General features: G+C 48.2%; 2 protein-coding genes across 14 annotated transcripts in view; one reads left to right on the top strand and one right to left on the bottom strand.

Annotated features, from left to right (window-relative positions):
• The window catches only part of PPIP5K1 (diphosphoinositol pentakisphosphate kinase 1), a 39,905-nt gene extending 31,277 nt beyond the window's left edge, over positions 1–8,628 (top strand). For 7 of the 12 annotated variants that reach the window (XM_088063269.1, XM_088063267.1, XM_088063265.1 and 4 more), the window contains 3 exons: positions 5,615–5,752; positions 6,161–6,274; positions 6,867–8,628. In XM_088063269.1, coding sequence (XP_087919395.1) covers positions 5,615–5,752; positions 6,161–6,274; positions 6,867–7,543 — 929 coding nt within the window. In that variant the 3' untranslated portion in view covers positions 7,544–8,628. Of the gene's footprint in view, positions 1–833; positions 1,014–5,614; positions 5,753–6,160; positions 6,275–6,866 lie in introns of all 12 variants that reach the window. The other 5 variants (XM_088063263.1, XM_014251295.2, XM_088063264.1 and 2 more) reach the window with 1 other exon arrangement.
• Positions 8,629–10,539: 1,911 nt separating this feature from the next.
• MAP1A (microtubule associated protein 1A) overlaps positions 10,540–24,823 on the bottom strand; it is a 54,697-nt gene continuing 40,413 nt past the window's right edge. For both annotated transcript variants that reach the window (XM_088062988.1, XM_088062989.1), the window contains 3 exons: positions 15,602–24,386; positions 14,734–14,966; positions 10,540–13,967 (listed from right to left, as the gene is read on the bottom strand). In XM_088062988.1, the coding sequence (XP_087919114.1) occupies positions 13,812–13,967; positions 14,734–14,966; positions 15,602–24,386 (9,174 nt within the window). In that variant the 3' untranslated portion in view covers positions 10,540–13,811. The remainder of the gene's footprint in view (positions 13,968–14,733; positions 14,967–15,601; positions 24,387–24,823) is intronic.

Below are 24,823 nucleotides of genomic sequence, written 5' to 3'. Positions count from 1 at the left end.
TTCCCAGCTCCGAGTCTGGATTTTGTTTCTGAAGAGGTGCCTCTGTGTGGAGAAATGGAATGGATGAATCAGGGTAGTGGTCAAGCACTGCATCAGGCCAGATAGTTTATGCCCTGGCTGCACAAGTCTTGGGTGGATGACATGAGTCCTGAGGCTGTGTATAGCGAGAAGACGTGCCTGCATGCTGGTGTCTTGTCTGTCATGCAAGGACATCACAGGAGATTGCACAGTGCTGTTCTCAAAGACAGGGAAAAAGTCAGTGCTTCTGTGCTCCCTCTGTTCTTGTGCACTCTCTGCATTCAGCTCTCAGTCAGACCCTGCTGCCCCCCAGGTCCCTTGCACAGCCTCTGCTCATTTGATGCTGGGCCATATGCTCTTTCCTCGTGCTGATGTGCCTGGCTGTGCTTGGATGCAGGACTCAAACACTGTTGGCAGTCTGGATTTCTTGTCTCAGCTGCAGGAGGGCGAGTCTGGCCCTGAGCCCGATCATTTTATCTAGGCAAACATGAACTGCATTGGACTTGGAATGTGTCCTAAAAATTATTCACTTCTCAGACTTTCCCTTGCAAAAATGAACCCTTGCTGCTCAGGCACTGCCCTGTGCTGCAGCTGGGCAAAACCTGTGCTGGGTGGGAGTCTGCCCTGGTGTCACTGGGGGGACATAATTCTTAAGGGCATTCCTGACCTGTGGGAGGGATTTGGCTCAGTGTGTGTGGGTCCTTCTTACGCAGCAGCCCTGGTGCTGGCAGCTCCATCCCCACATCTCCACAGTTTCTCTGTCCCCAGCTGTACCTGCCCCTCTCCTCTCACTCTCTATGGCCCCTCTCCTCCAGATGTGTTGGAGCACCAGCACGTTGCCCAGTTGCTACGGCGTTTTTCCTCTGACTGTACCACGAGCCGGACCATCTCCTTGGATGCCACCCTAGCCCATCACCTGCAGCAGTGCTCCTACCACCTGCGCCTCTTCAGGAGCTGGCTGATCTCAGGGCAGGATGACTTGGAGTGTCTTTACGGTACTGCACGCTGCAGCTGCCTCTGTCCCGTGCTCTTGTAGCTGAGCAGGGACCACTGTCTGCTTGGGAGTGCAAAGTATGCTTTGCTTCTGAAAAAAGGAAAGTGTTTCCCTCACCAAATGCCCAAAGTCTCTGGGCTGCTGCTGCAGCAAGCTGTGTGGGCTGTTGTACCAGCAGTTTTGGAGCCTTAGGCAGGAGCCTTTCCACACAGAGCCTTCAGTCCCCATGCGGCTGTAACTGCTCTTTCCATCTTTGGCAATTGTTTGTTGCCTCCTTCCTTTAGCCAGGGTAAGCCCTTAAGCTCCCTTTGGGGTAGGTGCTGAGCTTGTATCGATGGGATGCCCTGCTGGCCTGGATGCTCTGTGCAGGTCTTGATGAGCTGCCACAGGGTGTCCCCTTAGCAATGGAGGAACCCAAGTGAGTAGTGAGAGTACAGGAAGAAGAGATTGAAGAGGTGCTGCAGCTGGTCACAAGCTGAGTGAACTTGCTGTGGAAATTTTGGGGAAGTGAGTGCTTGTGGGTGTGTTGTATCTAGAGAGACTGAGTTAAGACAAGGTAGAGCTGAGCTTCTGTGTGGCTGCACTGCATGGCATTTGTACTGCCTGACAGGGCCTCTCAGTGTATCCTGTCTCTGGTGGGAAGAGGTAGGCAACTTCAGCATTGAATGCAGATGCTATAAATCAAAGCTCACTGCTGTTTCTCTGGTGTTTTTCAGCCTCCACCACAGATGGGCAGTCTGGTGCTTGGAGGCCTTGGTGCTTCTCACACAGGCGGAAAGGTTGCTGCTCCCTGAAGGAGGCAGCGAGCTGGGGCTGGCTGCTGAGGTTTACCTGTGCCACAGGAGCTGCTGGGAGCATGTGGCTTGCTGAGCTGTGTGGTGTGATGCATGGACCCTCTTTTCCATTCAGACCCACAGGTGGAACGGGCAGTGCAGCCTTCCATGTAGTGAAGCAGCAGGATGGATTTTCAGAGTCTGGAAGATGGGAATTTTTCTTGCGTGGTCTGTTTTCTCTTGATTTGGCCCTTTCTGTCAAGCAGGCAATTTGGAGACAGTTAGTTGCTTTTCACATGTAATTAGGAAAATTCCTTGGTCTCCTGGAAACAAATGCTAAAGAGGAGCAGAACTGCTTCAAGGGAGGAGATTCTGGATCACAGCAGATTGCTCCAGTCCCAGGGCTGAGCTTTTCCCTGCTGAGTCTTTGCCATGTTCATGAGCTTGGGGTGGGGGGAGAAGAAATGAGCTCAGTGTTTGGACACAGCAGGCTGCTGGGAGGTGCATCCTGCCCCAATACAGCCAAACACAGGCATAACTTCTTGCCAGCACAGCAGCCCTCCCAGCTGGAAATCAAATCTCCACCACTGAGTTCATGCTGTTTTCCCAGTCCATCAGCAAGCCCACAGTTCATTGATGTTTGGGATTCCTGCTGAGGCTCTTAGAGCAGACACAGTTAACAGCCCAGGTTTCTTCCTTGTGAAAACTGCATTATTCTGTCCTTTCTTGACTTTCCACTGTACTTCTATCCACACAAAAGAAACATGAATTAGAAGATAGAATCAGTGAGTCAAAAGTATGCAGTTGGCACCCTTAGTTGGAAAGATCAACAGTGGAGCCCTGAAGGAATGTCTGGGAACCTGTGTGGTCATAGCTGGGAAAAAGAATAGTGTGAAGTAAGTTCATGTTGGTAATGAATCACAGTGCTACTGAAGCCAAAGTCAGCTGTGGACAGAGAGCGGCCCAGTGATGATGAGCAGGAAACTAGCAGTGATGTCCAGTGTAAATAAACTTGAATTACAAAGGCAAACAGCCCCAAACTCTTATGTATAAAATAGTGGGCTCTGATCTGACCACCACCACTTCAGACACTTTGGAAAAGGTAGAAATTTGCAAAATTAGAAATCTGGGAAGGATGTTTGTAGTAGTGGTCTGAGGGGTGGGGATCCACAGTTTCATGTAGTTCCAGGAGCAAGAAGGTTTCTAGTGGAGTGAGTTGAGACACTTCAGACAGAAGTGGTTTTTTTCCAAGCTCCATACCACTGTATCTGGGGATGTTGGGAGCTTAACTGAGTTCAAAGGGAGATGAGAATATGGAAGAGACACACAATGTCCAGAGTAATTCTGAGCTGTGGTCACTGATGTTTGGGACAAATGGCTAGATAGTCACCTATGCTGTCTAGACTCATAACCCTTCATATACAATACACACGTGGCGTGTTGGAGTTTGTCCAAGTAAATAGGGATGGACTGATCATGGATGTCAGAGAGGAGCCTGGTGAGTGTTTTTGTTTGTGCTGAGAGCGGACAAGTGCTTCTTCACTCCAGAGGAGCTGGCACACAGAACTTCCTTTGTGGGCTGCTGTTGGATATTGGTACAAAATGGATGGAGTTCTGTCCAGTTTCTTGTGCCATGATCTGCATCACAGACTCCCGCCCTTCAGGCCCCAGGACAGAGTTTGGGGGAGCATTAGCAGTAGCTGCACTGTCAGCACAGGGTAACTGTCAGTCTGGGATGGTTCCTGTGGCTTGCTCTCACATTTTCTTGCCCCTTCTCAAAAGGGTCGGTTCTTTGCTAACTGTGTGTGGTGCATCACTGGCTGGAGCCTTCGCTGGAGACACATGGGGATTGTGATCCGTAGTGGGAGCTGCTGCCTGAGCTGTGCTGTGGTGCTGTGAGCCACCGTTGGCCTCTCCTCAGCAGCTCAGCGGGGCTGTGGAGGTGTGCAGGGAATTGGGGTCCCATACACAAATGAGAGGGATTCCTTGAAGCCAGTACTCCTCCACCTTGAAAGAGGAAACTTTGGCCATTTTACTCTGCATGCTCGAGAGTGGTGCAGTGGCACAGCACTGTGCAGAGTTGCGTAAGGAGGCACCTGGCACTTCGGGGATACATCAGCTCTGTGTCAGTGCCTAATGTTTCTTTTAATGTTGGACCTTTGATTTCCTCATCTTGCTAGAGGGGAACCCAAGCACTTAGTTCCCAGTTGGTGCCCCCAGTGTGTCTTATAACAACATTGCCTTGCCCTATCTTATATTTAAACTTCCTTTTTTCTTTAGAGACCCCAATACCTGAGCTAGCTTTGGCCCCTATCAAATAAGATTCTGTTGTGAACTGACATTAGCTTCAAACTGGGCTGCTCCACAACTATCTCCCATGATTAAGTTTTGCCCTCACCCTTTTCCTTTAGCTCTGTCTCCCAGGAGGCCTCTGAGAAAATAAGGAACATACGTTCTTCCTTGCTCAGCACCTCCACTCTCAGGACTTCTCAGCAACAGACAGAAGAATGTGGTCTTTTTCCCGTGTCTTATGTTTCTTCATCCTAGCCGAGGGCTTGTTATCCTTCCTGTCTTGAACTATGTTTGTAGGCCCTTTGTGGCATAGGTGACCTCGTGAGCTCTCTGGAGGATTCTTTATCTCCGCCAGCTGTCATTTATTTATTGCAGTGAACACCTTCATGGCTCATGCTCCTTGCCTCTTGCCGGACTGGCTTGGGTGAGGGTATTGGAGTAGAGCATTTCCTGGAGGTGACTGTCTGCACTACACATACAGGTGCTCTGGGGCTTCTCCTGAGGTGTTCCCAAGCTGCAGGAGTCAGTTTTATCCTATCAGCATGCTGGGCAGACATCCTGCCAGAGATTGCATCAGTAATTCTTACTTGCATTTCAAAATATTTTTCCTTCTCTATAGAAATAAACACAGTTCCTTTCCGGAGTCTTTTTGAGGTCCTTGGAGGAGACTGGGGAAGGGGGTGTGTCACAGAATGGGAAGCCCAACCTTGAGTAGTTGAGAGGCCATTAAACTTGAGAGATGCAGAGCATTCCATATACCCAGGGACTCATCTGTTTCTTCTCTGCTTCTCTGACAGTTCATGTTGGCTTGGTTCCACAAAGAATTTTCAGGAAGCTGAGATGAAGATACTTTGCTGTGATGCTCTGCTGGCTTGAGCAGCAAAGGATTTATTCTGAATGGTTGGGATGCAGCTTAGCTCTGAGCAAGTGTCTGTTACATGCTGAGGTGCCTATTTCTGCTCATTCTGGGTTTGCTGGCAGTGAAGTCTAGTTAAGGGGACAAGTAATTCAAATGATTACCCAGCCCTTCCTTTGGACACAGCCTGTCAGGGCTGCACGGGGGCTGCTGTGACAGGGAGGTTCTGTGGCTCCTTGTGGCTGCCACAGCATGTGCTGTGTGGAGAGGGGGCTGTGCCAGGCAGAGGGGCCCCAGCAGTGGGACCTCTTTAATGGAAATTCTGTCGGCACCACTTTGATTCTGTTTGGCTTCCATAAGTGGGAGCACTGTGCCAAGCTCTGTGCCAAGTTCTCTGTCATGGCTGTGTATTTTAAGTGTCCCAGGCTCAGCAGCTGAAGTGGCAGCTGCCTGATATTTTTTCTCATCTCCCCTCCATGTGTACCCAGGTGCTTGCTTTCAGATCTGTTACTGCATGGGATTGCTTCGTGGTGATTTTCTTGGGCTAGAAGAGATGACCTGAGGCCTGAGTGTGCCTGTTGTTTGATTCCCAGAGTGCCCAGCTCCTTCAGCCATGAGTGTTCCTGCATGGATTTACCCTGCTGTTTCTTCTATTCATTTTCTGATTGGGTCTCTTTCCAGGTTTTGAAGGCTGTTCCATGGTTCCCACCATTTATCCCCTGGAGACTCTGCACAACTCCCTCTCTTTGCGGCAGGTCAACGAGTTCCTGACAGCCGTTTGCAGGAGTTGCAGCGAATCGCATGTCCAGTCCACTGCAGGTACTGGTCAGGTGGGCTTGTCTCTGGCAAGGCAAGGAGCACTCTTGGTCTTTTACATACTTGGGACAGATCAGCCTGACAGGAGATAAGTGCAGTCCCTGGAGTCTGCCCCAGAGTGTTCTAGCCCAGGAATGAGCCATGGGACCCTGCTTAGAGCCGTCCTAGGCCATTTACTTGACAAATAACCAGTCAGGTCTGTCTGTAACTGATGGGGTATGGTGATGAGGATACAAGCTCCAGCTTTGGAAATCTTAGCCTCAGATTCCCAGGAGCTGATGGGCAGGCATGGCTCTGAATTGGCACTGGTTTTTAGCTCTTTCTGGAGCGCCTGCTCATGGCTGCTGGGCTATGAGCCATTCCTTTCTGTCTGTCGGAATATTACTGATCATTGTATTTTTTTTCTTGAAGCTTTGTTTGATTCAATGATTGGCAGCCAGATACCAGGAGACCCCTTCATGTCCCAGCAAATCCTGTCATCATCGTCCTTGCCATTGCGCCAGCGTTCGGATAAGCCCCCTTGGTGTGAGTGTGCTCCCCTTTCTGTCAGGGACAAATGTGAAGGGGAAGGAGGGAAGTTTGTGAAGTCAGCAAGGTCAGGAAACCAGTCTGGCTGAAAACAGTTGTTTAATTCTCCTCCTTTACTGGAATTAGATACAATCTAGGCATTTCTGTAGTTTTGCTTATTGTGTAATATAAAGCAGGAATAACCATTAGTAGAGAATATTTCTTTCTCTAGTGTTGACTCTCACTCAGTACTCAGTGTGTCAGGAACCAGGATGAGCAAACTGAAGCTGGGATTGTTCCATAATAGCAAGGAAATGAAATAAATTTGTATTCATTTTCAAGCCAAACATCACATTTTGCGCTGTGAGAACAGAATCCACTCTTGGCTGTATGCCAGCGTAGCACTGGATTACAAGATGGAATTGTGCTTTTTGTGCTTGGGTTTTCATCAGCTGAGCTGCCAGAAATGCCCAAGACCAGCTGTGAGTCCCTGACAGGTCACTTGGCACACAGGCAGCCCTCACCTCTTGGTTGTAGAGCTGCAGGGCTGTGATGGTTCAGGTGGGGAAATACCAGCTACATGTTTTAAGATTTTTCTTCCTCTTTGCAGACAGCAGTGGCCCCTCCAGTACTGTCTCCAGTGCAGGCCCATCCTCCCCAACTTCTGTGGACAACTGTGCTCGTTTCAGCTTTACTGAGAAACTTTCTATCAGCCCCCCAAAAAGTGAGGAGCAACTGACCAGCCGGTCCCCTGAGCAGGAAGAGAGTCAAGCTCCAGGCAGAGGGCTCGACATACAGGGGGGCATGTCTGAGCTGTCAGTAGCCGAGCCAAGTGCCCCTGAGACACTCATCTGGAATAAGGGCCCAGAGCCAGGCAGGATCCTGGAGCTGTGCAAGAAGGAGCTGTCAGAAGAGAAGAGCATGGGGGAGCTGGATGAAGAAAAATCATCTGAGGAAATATTAGAGCCAAGTAACATAGGAAATTCAAAGTGTGGTGAAGGGTTTGACCTGAGGCTGGTTGGGGAGACAGCAAAGCCAGATGAGGGGTCTGTTAGGGGAAGGACTGGCCTGGATCAGTCTGGGCTGTCCAAGGAGATCCTGGTGCCGTGTGAAGAGGAGCTGCTGGGAGAGGTGTTGGACCCAGAGCATACAGGCAAGGAGCTGCTGGGGGACAGTGTTTTGTCAGACCAGCTTCTCTCTAGTCACCTGTGCCAGGTGCCGCCACTGCCTCCTGAGAAGAATGTGGAGGAACTGCAGCTGCTGTATCAGAAGGATCAGCAAAATTAGTGGCTTACTGGACAGCAAGCACTTCTAGCCTGAAAGCAGCCCAACTTCCTGCATGGCACCTTACACAGCTGGTGGTCCATAGCAAAGAAGCCTTGTCCCAGGGCCACAGGACTCTGTGGTGTGGAAGAGACTGCTTTGCACTCCACAAGCCAGCTCTTTGCCATTCAGCAAGAATGTTTGCCTCGTTAAATGAACAACAATGCAATCTTGGTACTGGCATGGCACCTCCATGGAGCAGGGACATGGTGCTGCACTGGTGTTCCAAGGGCTTTGTGCTCACTGGGACAGCAGCATTAGAGGACTAGTACAGCCAAGGCTTTTAGGGTGGTACGTCTCCAAAGGGGACAGATCCTCCCTTGTGACTTTTTGGCCCACATCCTTCAAAAAAAGGCGTTCTGGGCCCAAATTAATCGGATCCATCACAACCACAAACCTTCTCTCTGTTCCTTTCTTCCTCTCTCAATTCCCACTGCTGGCCACCAAAATCAGGTCCAGAGAGTCCATGGCAGGAAAACTAGCAGAGGCAGAAAGCATTCTGAATGAGTGTGGAAAAGAAGGGTAGTGAGGGCATCAGGTTTTAATGCCACTTGCAAGGAAACATCTCTTTGGCTTGGCCTTGGATGTTTCCCTGCTGGGCTAGGGCAGGCAGGAGCCTGGGGATTCAGCCTGAGAGAGATGTGCAGGGAGGACACACACAAGTTGTTTTTTTTTCTCATCCCCAAGGATCAGGTAGGGTACAGCTCTGAAGTCTTGGTGACAGGGATTAAAAGAAACTGTTATTTTGATAATTCAGGACTATTAGAAATCAATAAGGAGAAATCTTTATTATATATAAAATGAAAATTATTTAATGTATATTTATGTAAATGCCTCGTGAGCACAAGCCTGAGGGCAAGATTGATACGGGTGTCCCTGCCGCATCCTGAGTGCTGGCCAGGGCTGTGCTTCCTACTCCTCCTGTATTTATGGACAAATCTGTGTGTCCATCTGTAGCTAGGATCTGTGTTTTTGTGAAGCTGTGCCCAAAGATCTCTATGCTGTGTTGTGACAGTGTGTGTTCACAGTAAATCCATGCTGTGGGTCCAGTGTCTCTCTGTCTCTGATGTTGACTGGGCAGCAGTGTGTATGTGCCAAAACTTACAGGTGCCTGGAATAGTAAGCCCTGCTCATGCTCTGTTGTCCCAGAAGAGCAGCTGTAGCTAGAGTCACACCTGGAGCAAATGCACAGGCTCCAGGCCAGGAAAAAAAAACATTTTCCTACATGGGGGAACTGGTCATGCTGGGAGGAGCTCCTGGCATGCCAGGTCTCAGGGGGGTTTGTGGTAGAATGAAGACACTGGGATGGTGTTTTCAGCTCCTTTCACTTGGTCCACACCTTCCTCTCACTTCAAGCACAGCCAGGGTGTCATGTCCTTTTCCTCATGCCCAGTAATCCTGAGCTGCCAGTTTGGGCACATAAGAAAGGTCATATTTACTTGCACTGGAAACAGAGCAGTCATGCAGCTGCCCAGAGTGCAGCACTGGGTGGGAGGGTACCCCAGCCCCGCTCCCAGCAGGCTGGGCCTGCCCTGCGCTCTGCTCTCCCTGCATCAACATCTGCACAGAGACCTCAGCCATGGCCACCCCCGGCCCCAGCACTGGCTTAGGGACCACAGGTGACTGAGCAGCATGAGATTTTCCCCTCAGACACTACCCACGGCCCTTGCTCTGCACCTTTGCATGGGCAATGGGCTGTGGCACCTGCTGCCACCAGCACTGGCTGCCACAACTGAGCACCAGCCACCAGCTCCTGCCAGGACCTGCATGCTTCTGTTAGAGGACAGTGCCTGGGCAGGGTGGTTACCACGATGAACCCAACAGCACCTGCTGCAGGGTGTCTTTGCCAAGAGGGGTGTGGAGCAGGGCCCTGTGGGGTGGGCATGTGGTTCTCAGGTGACCCCTACAGAGCCCGATGCTTGTCACTGCACACCTTTGGGAAATGCATTGCAGTCACAGGACCTTGATTAGCTGGAGTATGGCCAGAGACAATGCTCATTTCCCTGAAAAGTAGCTGTGTGTGGAAATAGTTCCTGGTTTATGGTAAGTTCGTGGGTCCTCCCATCAGCACCAGGTTTGGCAGCTGTCCTGAGCTCTCCATCAGGCCCTGCACAGGCTGTGGTGTGCTCTGTGGCAATGATGGCCTCTCTCCTGAGGACTGTAGCACAGAACCTGCTTTCTTTTTCCCTGACATCCACCTGTGCCATTGTTTCCTTCTGAGGACAGGCAGGCAGGAACAGAATAACTGGGCATCAGCCTCTTCTGCATTCCAGCACAGGAACAGAGCTGCAGCACAGAGCAGCAGCTGTCCTAGTTTTCTGGTAAGTAGCTGAAAGAGCTGAAAGACAGTGAATTCCCCTGTTGGAGGTCAGGTCAGAGTTCTGCAGAGGTGTAAAAGCCCAACTGCTGCAGTGGGGTCAGGCAGCATGAAATCCCTGGTGTGCAGGTCCCAAGCCAGCAGGTGTGCTGCCTGCCACAGGGCTAGAGACCCTTCCAGTTCAGAGAGCCAGCAGCACCGGGCAGAGCTGCCATTCCCAAAAGGTGCAGGAACAGGAAGGGGGCTACAATGGAATGCATGATTTGGGAACTGTGAGGAGTGGTGGTGTTGCATGGCAGACAGGCCATACCAGGCTCCTCTCTGGATTATCAGGAGCTGATTTCCCTCCCACAGCCCTTAGCCAGCTGTGCAGGAGTCCCTGATGTTCCCCAGGAGGGACACACTAGTCATCCTCCTGGGGCCAAGCATGGGGGGCTGGCTGTCCAGGCTGGCTCTGTGGCCTTGTGTGCATGTCCCTTTGAGTCACAGGAAAGTTCAGCAGCTGCTGGTGAGGGTGGGGTGTTGATGGAAAAGCTGGGGTTCGCCTGAGCTGGGAGGCATGGGAGGGTGGCATGGCAGCCATACCTGTGTGCTCCTGCCTACAAGCGTGGGCTCGCTGAAAGAACAGTTGGAAACCACTGGAGATGTTCTTGTTTGCAGTTAATGTGGCTTTATTATTAATGTGTTGGGCTCCTCTCTTGACAGCAGTTAGTTACAGAGTGTTTCACGTGGAAATGGGCAAAAGGACAGAACTCAAGGAACTAAATTCAAATAGAAATATGATGCTGAAGAAAAGAATTAGGGCTCTCTTCTTAAAACATTTAGCATAGAAGAAGCTAGGAGCACAAGATGCCATTTCAATACAGTTAAGACGTTCACTTTTTTAATTATAGGTTTAAAATAGTATTTTTTACCTATTACATACAGGAAGAGTACGCGTTGTTGCCCACATGCAGAAACAAGCAAAAGCAGAGTTTAACTGTTTCTCTCTATTAGTGTTGTATTACCTCTGGCTCCGGGTGGGTCCTGCTGGCTCCTGTGGCCTAAGCAGGGTCAGACTCTACGAATCAGCATTTTCAGAAGTCTTTTTCCCGTAGTTTTTTTTTTTTAAGATGGAAGGGGGTGGAGGGGAGAGGGAGATAGGGCATGAGAGAAACTCAAGGCAGGACAGACTGCGACAAAAACTGAAAATAATGTAGAGCCTTGAGGACAGGGAAGTAAACTGGTGTAGGATAAAGGTAGCTAAGCAGCAGAGCTGCAGAGGGCAAGAGCAGAGCGTGGAGGGAATTCCTCCTGGAATCCACCCGTGGCTACGCTCCTGCCCAGAGGATGCAGGCACCTCACAAAGCCTCACTATTAATGCTGCTTAGTCAGAATTGCTTCAAGTTTGAAATTGAGAAAACATTCATGTGTGGGTCTATCTAAAGTTAGTGCATTAGCTTTTACATCTAGCTACGCAGAGGGAGCCCAGGAGCCAGTGAGGGCCATGCTTGTGCCTCTGGTGTCTGGCATCCGGCAGCTGCCACTGTGGTGGGTGAGCCAGGGTCTCTCCAAAGCACTGCAGGCAAAGCCCCCCAGCATTCCCAGGAGGGGCAGGTGCAGGTGTTTTAGTGCCTGCAATTGCCAGAACCAACATTCATGAATGCTGACCCCATCAGGGTACAGAGAATGACATTTATTATGCTGGCAGACACGGTGTGATTTCATGGTTAAAATGAACACAGCACAGGGCAGGGATTTGCTAAAGCCCTGAGTAAGCTCACATACTCCTAACAAGGGCCATATCCAAAGAGCTGGCTGTGCCTTGGGGAGGCTGCTGGCCTCAGGCCTTGTCCTACAGCTGCTGGGTTTTAGACATAGCCTTGCAGAAACATTTTTGTTGCCCACAAGTTCTCTATGGTCTTTTTGTTTTGTTTAAATTGCAGCATGTTAGTATTAGTACTGAGAAACCTCTGAACTGACACTAAAAGGACATGGTATCCATGTTAACATGTATAAATTAAAATATTAAATCAACACAAAATGCAGCTTAACATTAAAAAAAAATAAATATATAAATTAAAATGCAAAATAGACCATTTCCCTAGAAACTCCATTTTAGTGCTAGGAGCAGGTTTCTAAGCAGCATTTTCTTCATGGCACCTGCCAGAAAACTAGCACTGAGACTGAAGTGTCCCAGGCAAGTGCAACACAGGGCCCAGGGATGCTCATGGTGGAGTCAGCCCTCTGCTCAGGGCCAAGCACAGTGGGTGTCACAGCAGATGGAAATACTTTGTGCTGTCAACCATTGCAGCACAGCTTTCCATCTCATTCCTTCTTCCCCAGAACACAGCCTGCTGCCACTCTCTCTGTCTTACAGAAAGGCTGTCTTTGTGGTAAGATCGTCTGTCAGTTCTCTTGGACGTGGCAAAGGCTCATGGATGCTGCAGGCTTCGTGCACCTGAACACCTCACTCCTTGCTGGGAGAACGTGTCTCCCACGCTGAAACAGGTCAGTGTGCCAAGGAGGTTCTGGGTGGCTGTTCAATAGCCACACTGCACTCGTGGCACAAATTGGTGTTTCTGCCAGGACATCCAGAGAGCAGGGACAGATGCCCACAGATGCATAGGCCAGGGAACAAGCTGCAAGGTGGTACCACAGGGATGAGCAGTACCTCACCTGTGCTGTCAACGCATCCCTGCCACAATGAGGAGGAACTGAGAATGACTACACTTGATAAACTACTTTTTCCCGAGTATTTTGGGAAGGGCCTTCTCTTCCCTCACACCACAAGTTCTATTCCCCACATCCTGGACACTTGCGGGACAACAAAAAGCTTGAACACAACTATAAGGCTTGGACCCTGGCACACAGGCAGCGAGGAGATGGCTGCTGCATGCAAGCTGGCACACCACAGCCACACTAGCTGGGCACCAGCCCCCAGCGTGGCCTGCATGCTCCTCAGCTGCCTCACCACAGTCCTCCAGAGCCTTTGGTTTAGGGACAGGGAGGTTTCTTGTAGGTCCCGGGCCAACAGTGGCCAAGGTTTTTTTCAGCCCTTCTGCTGTTAAGGGGGCTGTAGTTGTGCGTTTGGATGCTCTTTTTGTGTAACTTTAGGCTACAGCCTCTCTGCCTCCTCCTGACACACAGCTGGTGGGCAGGAGTCAGCTGGCTGCTGTGTGTGCAATGCTCAAGTTAGCAAGTTAGGAATGTGCTGAACCCTCCCCTCCCACTGCCATGTCCTTCATCCCAGCTCCCTGAGCACAGCAATCAGGTGGTGCAGGACGCCGCAGGAAAGCACTTGGGACAGAAATCTGCCAGTCTGGCATGTGGTGGTCATGCCTAGTTGGAGCACAGGTCCTCTTGCTCAGAACACCTCCTGTATGCTCAGGAGGGGAGATGGAAGAATGACCTTCACTGTCATATTACAGTCAGAGGGTTTTGTCTTCCCTCATCTCCCTGGGGCAATTTCTTTGCAAGTTAGATTTTGCCTCTGCCCCCTGCCTCCCGTGCACTCTCTGCATGCAGCAGCAGCAGCAGCAGCACTTCAGCCCTCACTAGAAAGGTGAGGTTCATGGTGCTACAGATTAAATGGCAAGGCAGCCAGGAAGAGAGTAGAACAAGCTCTCACAGCAGCAAGGCAGCCAAGATAGTCTACAGAAACTGTACAGGCAGCAGAATAAAGCAGGGAAGGTGAAAGTGCCCCTGGCCTGCAACTGCTCTTGCACAAACTCTTAGCTCAGTCCAGAAAATTACAGAGCCCTGCACTTCTTCCTCATGGCATCCAGTGCTGAGCAGGATGGATACCCGATTGCCTGACAAATGGGAACCATGTAGAGGACTAAACCAGAGAAGAACTGGACTGTGATTAGATGGTGTCTCTCATGTTGCATCGGTGATTGAAGAGTCAATGGATGAACACAAAATGTGGGAGATTTAGAATTCAATCTTACAGGCTGGAAAAGATTCATCCTGCATCACAACAGTGCTGCTGCTTGCCAGTACCATGATGTTCAGCTCCTGCTGTTTCTCATGGGTCTGTTGATACCATTCTCGTGTTACCTCAGTATCGTGTGTTGGGATCAACGTCACCTGGGAAAAGAAAGCAGCAGGGATGATTGAGAACAATTGCAGTGACAAACAATGCCCATAGGAGCTGAGACTAAAATTTCTTGTTAATTTTGGAACACCGTACCCTTGGTACTGCTTGTTCTATTTAATGTCTTTCAGATGTCGGGTTCTGAGGCAGAGCTTTTTTTTATAGAGTACCAGCACAATGGGGCTCTGAACTGGCTGCAATAATGCTGAGAATGGCTGCAGTGCAGGGGAGAGCATCGTGCTCTGGAGCTCCACAAACAGCCTCAGAAAGATCCTTCAGTGTGAAAAGGAACAATGCTGGCAGTGTCAGTGTTAATGGACACTATGTACCCATTGACCAGTGTACAACTCGGGGACCTCGAAATACGAGGCTGCTTCATCTGGAAGACCATACACACACCTTTCTGTACATGTCTTCAGGAGTGCCCCCTGGGGTGTCCTGCAAGCCTGCCCAAGTGAGAACTGTGCAACAGAATATTCTTGTTTAAAAGCTCTATTAGTAAGTTGCTGTCAGAAAAATCTTCAGCAAGCCAGGCTAGCAACAGATGCCACTGGGTGTGGGACGCTGATGAAAATTCAGTTAGTGTTGGTGCTCGATTTTGCTTGAGGATAGGTTCATCCTGCAGTAGCTAAGGAGGAGTGTAGGATCTCTCAATGCTTCCTCCCCTCAGGAGGATGTGGAAAAGAGGACTTATCTGCTTCTTCTGACCACTTGTGACATCAAAAGCATGACACATCCCTTTGCATTTCCACGACCTACCTGCAGGTTCTCTCCCCACTGAGACTTCCCTTCCAGGAGCGCATCCAGCACTGCACGGCTTGGCTCTCCGTTGGCTGCATCATTTCCACTCACAACATAATAAGATGCTCGAACCCGCTTGAAGAACTCTGGATCTGTGTTCTTCCCACTGCAGTGGTTGGGGATGTAGGCCAAGTCCACATAGACGGGTGGACCCATAGGCACAGACAAACTGCTCTTAGGACTATTGGAAGCTTTGGAAAAAAGGAAACAAGAGGCTATCAAAACCGTTCTGCAAGGGACAAACACTCAGATTAACACAGAAGGACCTGGATTCCAGAAAGACTTTTCCATTGCAGCATTGAAGTTGAGACTTATCCATGCTCCACTGCTCAGAGGTGACCTGGGTGCATTTCTGGGCCAGTGCTGTCACAGGTCTGGGGAGGGAAAGGAAGTTCTGCTATTTTTTGGGGAGGGATTGGAAAGCTTTAGGATCAGGAGCTTTTGTTCTGGGGAAGGGAATCAAAAATCTCTATTAGTAACTTTTGCAGAGTTGTCATCCCAATTAATATTTAGTCCTAATTTTTGTTAATAACCTACTACTTAAACACACAGCCTCCCCCATTATGATGGCTTTTGTATGCTATCCTTTACAGTAGTCTTTCTAGAAGGTCCATCCTGGCTTCCTGCCATCTCTGTGCATCGCTGCTTCTCCTAGGATTCTATTGCTCTTTCCTATCAGCCTTTTTGTACATTTCAGCCTTATCACTGCTTATAACTTTTCATGCCTGACTGGAAAGACCTGCTCCTGTTCTGCTGTGTTTAACCCAGTGCTTTTCTCTGTCTTGGACCTATAGAGATAATGTATTTTTCAGGAAGGATTTCTTACCAGGATTTGTTTTGATGCCATTAACAAGGCTCTTGCCAGGGTTGCTGTGACTACTCCGGGATAACTCATCCTCTGGCATCAGCGAACTACGTGGTTTGGGCTTTTCTCCTCCATCTCTTTCTTTTTTGGCAGTGACAGATTTTGGAGATTTGTCAGATGACTGTTTCACAGGAGTGGGTGATCGTTTCCCTTTCACATCTAATTTCCGGGCAGGTGAGGAAGATTTGGGTTTGCTCAAAGGCTTCCTCACACCTTTGTTCTTTTCTTTTATTTCTTTCTTGGAAATTTTATCAGTTCTGCTCATGCTTTGCTCATTTAACAACATATCAGGGTCTACCATGCAGACATCAGGGTGTGGAGGGTGGGGATGGGGATCTACCATTGGAAAAGGCTGAGGATCATGGCTGGACCTAGAACTGGCATGATGAGCATTCCCCACAGCTTTGTCCACTGGGAGGAAATCAGCATCTTCATCTGAGTCCATGTTGGCATCTGCTGTGATGGATGGACATTCTTCAGTCTCAGGTGGGACATCAGAGTCTGACTGGGAGGTTCCAGAATCACTCACAGATGTTGGAGGGGTTTCCTCCACTGTAGCGCTTTGCATGGGACTGCTCCCAGTGTGGGGTGGTCTCCCTTGCACTGAAGGGTGACCCTCCTCCTGTGAGAGGTCACTGTCTTCAGAGAGCTCATGGGGGCTTGGGTTGATAAATGAGGGAGAGAGTTCTCCCTTTCTCTGCTTGTATTCACATGAGGAAAATTTCTGTCCACAATCAGAACTGCCTCCTAATTGGGTCTCCATGTCATGGGAAGCATCTCCACAGTCCTCTGTTTTTTCACCCCTTTGCACATCTGGGAAAAATGGCTGGAAACTGTTTTCAGGGGACATCAGAGAGGAAGGACGGCTTTGCCTCTCTGTCTCCTCGTTGCCTGTGCATGGAGAAAAACTGCTGTCAGAATCGGGACATGTTTTTTCATCTTTTGCCTCTGCTGCATGGTATGTACTTTGGAAAGCTGACAGACTGGTGCTCACCTCTGTTGGACCATTGGCTGTGGTTTCATCTTCGTGCTGATGATGAGGAAATGGTGTCAGCACCTCAGGGAGAGATGCGAGTGGCAACGGGTGTTCTGCAAATGGTGCCTTCTGCTCTGGGCTGCTACCACAGTGCTGCTGTTCTTGCTCTGCAGAGAATGGTGTGGGCTCTGAGCCCTGGCACTCTTCTCTGCATGGCAAGGTGTGGTCACCCATGCCACAGGGAAATAGAGACCCATGTTCTTCAGCAAAGACAAAGTCTTTGGTTTCAGCTGTATGTATTTTCATAGCATTATCTGGAACCTGTGGAGGCACATCCCAAGCACTCCTAGTAGCCACTTCCACTCCTGCACCTGTGTGAGTGGAAAGCATATGGGAATAGAAACTTTCTGCTGTAGTCATTATCACAGGAGTGGTGGCTTCAGATGAAGGTTCTTCTGACAGGCTGGAAGAATCATCTTTCAGCTGCTGGGTCACAGACTCTTTCTCCACACCTTTGGAGAACACCTTGCCTTCTTCGTATGGACTCAGTGGTGAGAATTTAGGAAAAGATGAGTCGAGGCTGCCGATTTTCTCAGAAACCTCCAAGTACTCATCTTTGTTTCCCTGGTCTGAGAGCAAAGCACAAGGAGACTCTAAAGAAAGAGAAATATCCCCTAAACAGCTTGCTGAGGTTTGCTTATGTCTGATTGTGCTGGCTGTTTTGCTCTTTCCTAGCAAGGAACTTTCAAATCCAGAAGAGCTCTCCATCTCTCTGCTCTCTACCCTCGGGCCCTGTTCATATATCTCTGTCTGTTTGCTGGAAGCAGATTTCAGGTATATGGCTTGCTCTTGGCACTCAGAGGCCACTGCTGCACTTGGATAATCTGCTACCCAGAAATGGGATTCCTTTATGGATTTTTCAGCAATCTCTTTCTTTTGTGAGGAATCATGGCACATTTCTGAAGTTTGCTTATCTCTATCCATGTCTGGCATGTCTCTGTAACCAGCAACATATGTCTCCACAGCAGCAGCTGATGAAGTTGTCCTACTTTCATATTCCTCTTGCCAGCCTGGACCAGAGGGAGAAGAGGCAGTGGAGCTGGGAGAAAGGGGCTCCTGACATTTGGTCTGCAGGAAGGGGTCTGAGACAGGGAACTTGCTGATGGCCGAGATGTGTGCATAGACAGTGCCTGCAGCTTCAGCAGGGCTGTGCAGGTTAGACTCCTTTTCAGACTTCTCCTTAGCACCTTTTTCCAGTTCTGAGTCACTTGCACTTTCTTCCCCTCGACCTGCTTTCTCATAGTATGTATCTTCGGGATTTGGGATTTCAGATTTCAGGGACAGAGATACCTGCTCCTGGCTAGACAAAATTATGTTCTCATCTGGACAACCAGCATCAATATAGGTGGATGATTTTCCTTGATAAGAGGTGTCAGTTGTGGCGGTGGGAGAGGCAAATGCTGTGTTCGCAGACAATGGGTGCAGTGCAGAGTCCAGTTCTCCTGGCAAAGCAGAAGACACCTTCAGTTTTTCCTGTCCTCCTGATGTCCTAGGCCTCTCTGTTTCAGATAAGGGCAGATATCTTTCATGGATGTCTCTATAGTCAAAGACTGAATCTGCTTTATCCTTAGGGGATGCTGGAGATGACAATTCCTTCTCAGCAGAGGTATAAAGGCAGGACTCTTCTTCCTTTGCAGACACATGAAAATTTTGACCTTTTTGAGAGTTCAGTGCTGTCACTGGCACCTTGTCAGTGTGACCTGGGCTGTGTGCACCCATGGCTGTGAAGGGGGAAGGTCCCACTCCAGACACAATTATCTTCTCATAGATGTCAGCATATTTGAAACTTCTTTCATCAGGATAGGGAGTCGGTTCTCTTTCTTCTGGCTCTTGTCTTGTGGAACTGTCATCGTCTCTCTGTGTGTAGACCCCTTCCTCATAGGAATAAGGCTCAGGGGAACTCCTGGAATAGGTCTCTGGAGGATATACCTCTTGGATGGTAGCACCCACACCCCCAGCACCACCCACAGCATCACTGCTTGTTTGGCATGGGCCTTGTCCTGGAGGGGAGTGTGCACACTGTCCTGACAGCTCAGCACTCCCTTCTGTGGACTCTGCAATATATTCTGCTGCTCTCATAGATTGCAACAGGGTAGATGCTGCTGCTGCCTGCTCTTTTCTTCCTTTAGAGACATACAGACCCTCGGTGGATTTGCAGTCATCCTCTTGCCTGCTATCTGACTTGTATTTGCAATCTGTTTCCTGGTACAAATCACTGATGTCCGATTTCTTCTCAGCTGTCTTTGATGGGACATCCTCCCACAAAGGTGGCTTGCACTGCTCTAACTTGCAGGGCCTCTCTGCTCCTGGTGGTACCTCAATCACCTTTCCCACTGCAGACAGGGGAGATGTTGTCAGAACTTGGTCTAGTGACTTTGCATAGATATCTAGGACAGCTTTTTCCTCATCATCTAAGCAGGAACTACCTTGTTTAGAGGTCAACAACAATTCTTGCCTTTTTTTGTTTCCAGTTAAAGCTTTGGCCTGATTTTCCTCACCAGGGACATACTGAGGAGATGGAGGAGAACCTTCTCTTTGTGTTCTTTCTGGGACAGTGATGTCAGCAGGAATCACATCCACTTTCTTTGTTTCTGATGTAGGTTTGGCACTCTTCCGTGTGTCTTCTTTGTAATCAAATGACTCCATCTTTAAACATTCAGTTTCTGCTTGCAGTAGCATGGGTTTGTCTTCAGCATGGTGAAGCGCCTCATCCTCCTCACTGGGTAATTGCCCTCCTCTCCCACTGTCTCTCCCTTCCTGAAGATACCCAAAGGCAGAACCCCATGCTTCCCTTTCTTGTCCTCTCCAGGTCTGGCTGCCAGGCGCTGCAGGAGACAGGTTCCCTTCCTTTCCCATTTTAGGAAGGGATTTTGTTTCAAATTCTGGTACCTCGTCCAAGAAAGTACTCTCCCTCTCCTTGTCATATCTCTGCCGTCTTCCCAGAAGAGGGACCTCTTCTACCTCTTCTGGAAACCACACTTTCTTCTCATAACTTAAATCTTTCATGCAAAACTTTTCCATTTCTGGAGATTTTTTTTCTTGAGCTTCCTTGAACCTGCAAGATTTTACACCTTCAGTAGAAATGTGTGAAGATGTTTTATCTTCACTTGGGCTAGATTCTGTAAAATGTAAGCCCTTTGCATCTGGAGATACTTCCTGAGAGTCCAAGCCTGCATTTCTTCCCCTCAACAGGCCCTTTTCTGATGCAGAAAATAAACTGCTGTCATCTGGAGACATTTCTTCAGTTGAAGAATCTCTGGGTGACGTGTCTTTAACTGAAATACTTTCTGGGCAAGGAAAATATTTTGATGCTTCTTTCAGTTCTTTGGCAGAAATATCCAGTGATTTTTCATATGTAGCTGGGCTCTGGTCTGCGAAACCCATGGATTTCTCACCTCCTGAAGAGAATTTGTCAGTGCGGTTGGACATAGTTTTTTCTTTTGCAGATATCTCTTCTGTGAAACTAAGCGCTTTGATGTCTTCTGGAGAAATTCCTTTAATAAAAACATCTGAAGAGGTTTTCCTGCTGGAACTCTCAGTAAGAGAAATGGATTTGGTCTCTTCTGGGGAAATATCTTCAATGGAAACATGAGAAGATTTCTTTTCTGTGGCGTCTCCTGTGAAATACAGCAGTTTTCCTTCTTCAGTAATAACTCTCCTAGAAATATTTGAGGATTTTTCTTTACCAATGCTCTCTTCTGTAAAAGAAGGTGATTTGATGCCATCTGGTGAAAATTGCAAAGATTTGTCATTTTTAGATTTGCTTTGGCTTGTGAACTGTGGAAGATTCACATTTCCTAGAGAAGTTCCCGTGGTTACAAATGGCTCAAAGGACAAGTGTTCTGGAAATCCAATTAAACTTTCTGTCTTGGTTTTAGCTCCTTGATCTGTTTCTGGTTTTGTGCTGGCACGCTCCTTGTCCTCTCCGATCACCACTGTGTCCTGCTTGTGGTAAGAGAGCCAGGGCAGCTCCTCCCTCCTCACTGGTTCCTCCTGTGCCTCCTCCTCGGGGGACACTGGAACATCACTGCTCAAAATCAATTCATGCTGCCCAGGTCCAGGCACTTCTCTTTCGTGTCTGGATTTAGCCACAGATGCCTCCTCTTCTCTGAGAGGTTCACCCTTGGCTGCCTTCACCACAACAGAACTTTGGCCTTCCAGTTTCTTGGCAGAGGCATCTGTTTGTTTTTCAAATAGATCTGAATCTACTGTTTCCAGCTTTTCCTCCACTGGAGACTGGTGGAAGGGTGTGTGCCCTGCACTGGTGGGGCCAGATGGAGTGGGAGAGGCCATTTTGACTGTGCTGTCATCGGGACTCGTGCATCTTTCTTCAGCCTCTGCAGAGTCAGCTTGGGAAAATGGTGCTTCTTCAGTGGATAAAGGCATCACCTGTGTGGGAACACCGATTATCACATTATCAGGGCATCCTTGAGGAGCAAACACGGGGGCATTGTAATGCCCTCTGAGTTTCTCAGGAATCTCAATATTTGGAGTCCCGTCTTCTTCATCTTCTTCATCTTCTACCTCCTCATGGAGGTCCTTTTTCTGAGTTTCCAGTTTCCTCTCTCCTTCTGCTAATGCATGGAAATCTTCAGGGGGTGGAGATTTAAAGCATTTGTCTTCCTCTAAGGATGATGTGGGAGAAATTGTGCCAGCAGAGGGAACATAATCAAGACCTTGGGTCGCTTCAGTCCGAGAGGAGGGCATACTGTTTCCTGTGTCCAAAAGTAAAGAGCTTTTCCCAGTCTCTTCTGTTTGTGGTGCTGTTATGGATGCAACAGATTGGTCCTCTGCTACTGATGTTGCAAAAGATGAAAGCTTGTCGCATTCAGTAATGGAGGTCGCAGAAGATATGTGTTCCTCCTCAGCTAGAGGTGCTGCCACAATGTTTGTAGGATATGCCAGGATTTCAGACTCCTGGCCAGCATAGCCCTTGGCTGAAAGATCAGCAGGAGGCATGGCCTGTATTCCATGTACTGCTTCAAAAGAGCCTGGATGGTCAGGAACAGAAATGTTATAGGCATTAACATCATACTTCAAGTGTGGGATCCTCTCTTCCTGTTCATCGTGTATTTCTTCATCAGAAATGGTCTGCTCTGTTTCTGAGTAGCCAGGGATAGTTTCATCTTGGATATAGGAAACATGTTCTGCTGTAGCTCCTGGTGGGATTGGCAGGCTGCTCAGATATGCCTCTTCCTTTGTTATGTCCTTTCCAAGTAACTTGGTTTTCTCATCCATGAAACTAAATTCTCTTTCCTTCTCTGTGATGGTAAACAGTTTGTCCTCCCTATCATCCTGATTCAGCCCACAGAATTCTCTATTCTTCTCCACTTTGTCCTCTGCTTTCATGTGCTGTTCTTCCTTTTCTTCTAGTTCTGCCTTTTCTATCACATCTTCTCTCTTTTCCTTCTCATCCTCTTCCTGTGCCTCTGTCCCATCAATATACTTTCCACACGTTTCTGCTTCCCTCTGTTTTCTGTCCAAAGAGATTTTCTCCTCTTCCTCCTTTTCTTCCTCTCTGAACACTGGTGGCCGAGCACCCTTTGCCAACAGGTCTGTATGTGATGGCAGGTGTTCTTTGTCAGAAAACATCTGAATGTCCTTGCCCTGCTCAGTTTTTCCCTCCCAGTATCTTATGTCATGGTTTTCATCTATTGTTTTTCTTTCATCCTCTATTTTTTCAGCAGGACCTCCCCTCAGCTCCCACTGATGGACTGCCATTTCCTCTGCTGATGATTCTTTTCCTGTATCAGTAGTAGTTACTCCCTGATCAGGCGTCTTTCTTTTTAAAATCAGATCCACTTCAAGGTTACTCTGACCACTCATATCAACAGAGTCTTTTACCTCTGCTTCAGATGCTCTCATAATCTTATCACTAACCTCCGTATCAGACAGTTCTTGAGTCAACTGCAAAGACTGTCTCTCCTCATGCTTCAGTTCCTCAAAGTCCTTTGTAAGATCTTCTGGTGAAGACAGGACTAACCTCTGTTCCACTATGGATGTCTCTCCTAGATCCACTTGTGCAGGTGCTGTCTCCATTGGTAATGTCTTGAGGTCAGCAGGAACCTTTTCAGGTTCTTTTTCAGGTTTTACTTTGATCTTCTCAGTTTTGAGTCTGCCTGGAAGTTTTGCCTTGTACAATGTTTTTCTTACTTCTGGGGTAAATGGTTTCAAGTCTGGTTTAGAAATTTTTTTGAGCTCTGGTTTGTTTTCTTTCTTTTTATCATCTTTCTTTGAATCTTTTTTCTCATCTTTCTTTCCATCGTCTTTTTTTAAGTCCTTTTTCTCCTTCTTAATCTCTTTCTTTTCTTTGTCTTTCTTCTCCTCTAATTTGGATACTTTCTCTTTGAGATGCTTTTTTCCAACCTTGTCTTTAGCCAATTTTCTTTTCTCAGCTTTGAGAGCATCACTTGTTTCTGTCTTTATCTTTTCATGTTTAACAGGTTTCTCAGGAATTTTCTCTGTGTGTTCTTTAACCTTTTTCTCAATTTTAGCATCCTTTACAACTTCTGGTTTTACTTCCTTAATCCCCTCCTCAACTGCTTCTTCCTTCTTGACTTGCTTTGTCACAGATGGCTTGGGGGAAGACTTAAGACTCTCCTTACTGTCAGTTCTTTGTTTCATTTTGGTCTGCTTCAGCACAGGTGGAGGTATTCCAGAAGTGATATCTTTCTGGGTAGCCACTGGGTACCTTAGAAAATCCAGGTGCTTGAGTTTCTCAAGACCTTCCAGTATCTTATTTTGAGGAGCATTTCCAGGAAACAAAACCCTCACAATTTTCTCTGTTGGGCTGGCTGGTAGCCATACCACTAGGGCTGTGATAGATGTGAGATAGGGAACAGAAATTTCACCTTCTTTCCCACTTGCAAGAATGATGCCAGTCTTTGCTTTACTATTGCCAGCCCATTTCTGCATTAGAAACTGCATTTCTTTACTGTCCTTGACAGGGTTCAGTATATACATGTCCAGCTTACCCACTCCCATTTTGTGGAAGAGCGTGATGGGCTCGATGGTGCTGCTCACCACCCTGTAGAGAGGCTCTGATTTAATGCCCAGTCTGTTGAGATACTGCAGTGTCATACACGCTTCTTCAATGCTCCTCTTTACTTTCATGGAGGCTTCAGGCATCTTCAGCTTTTCAGGAACATTAAAAAAAACCACCCCTAGCTCAGGAGAGATTAGATTCTTCATCCAGTCACTATAATTGGTAGAGCCCTGGGATTGTTCCTCCTCTTGCTCAGCAACTTTCCTCTGCAGCAGCCCATTGATGCCAGGCAGGTTGTCTGCACCAATGTGGGTGAGCAGGATCGAGTCAATCCTATCCAGGTGCCTTACCAGCTTCCAGAAGCAGGATTTCCTCTCAGAGCCACCATCCACAAGGATGTTAAACCCATTGACAGCAAAGAGAGCAGAATCACCTCTTCCCCCAGGGAATATGTAGCAGCATGGCTTAGAAAGCTTCAGAAAACCCCCTGAGGTGGGTGGCTCCAGAAGATCAAATGGAGATGGCACATCAACTGTCTCAGAGACATATTCTGCAAATTCAGACACCCCATCCATTTCCGGTAGAACAGGATCAGGATTCAGTTTCAGATTAATTATGTCCTGAAATCCAGGATGCCCAAGGTTGCTCCAGGCTCCTTCTCCCAGGCACGACACAGTAAGAGAGGCCTTGGTTTCTGAATCAGAGTTGCTGAGAATTTGGGTGACCTAATGAGATAAGCACAGACAAATAAAAGTCAAATAGAGCTTTGAGACCTACGCAGCACTTTAAAAAAGGCAGCTAGTTAATGCAGAAATACTGAAGATACCATGATCACTTTACCAATGGGAAACATTGGGAGTAGATTAAATAGTTTGAAAGCCCATGGAAAATCAATGCATAGAGCCTCTTTTGTTAATGTTGATGGGCTGTTACAGCTTCTGACTGCTGGGTGTGTATTGTTACAAGATCTCAGGAAAGAAAATAAAAACAGGAACCACTGTGTCCTCTTTCCTTACCTCTTGGTAAATCTGGGATATCAGTCCCTGGCTTGGGCTCAAAAGTAGTAGGTTGGGGGTGATTTTTTGTGATTTGTGAATTCTAACCCTGAGAAAACCTTTTCAGTGCTAAGCATCATTGGCTGAACTTAGCCTCACTCACTTAG

Source organism: Pseudopodoces humilis, chromosome 16, assembly GCF_049639895.1.
Source record: "Pseudopodoces humilis isolate 2021_Gansu_Grassland_sample_001 chromosome 16, ASM4963989v1, whole genome shotgun sequence".
NCBI classification, from domain to species: Eukaryota; Metazoa; Chordata; class Aves; order Passeriformes; family Paridae; genus Pseudopodoces; species Pseudopodoces humilis.
The sequence above is the reverse complement of the archived record's forward strand: the minus strand, read 5'-3'. Positions and strand labels throughout refer to the sequence as shown.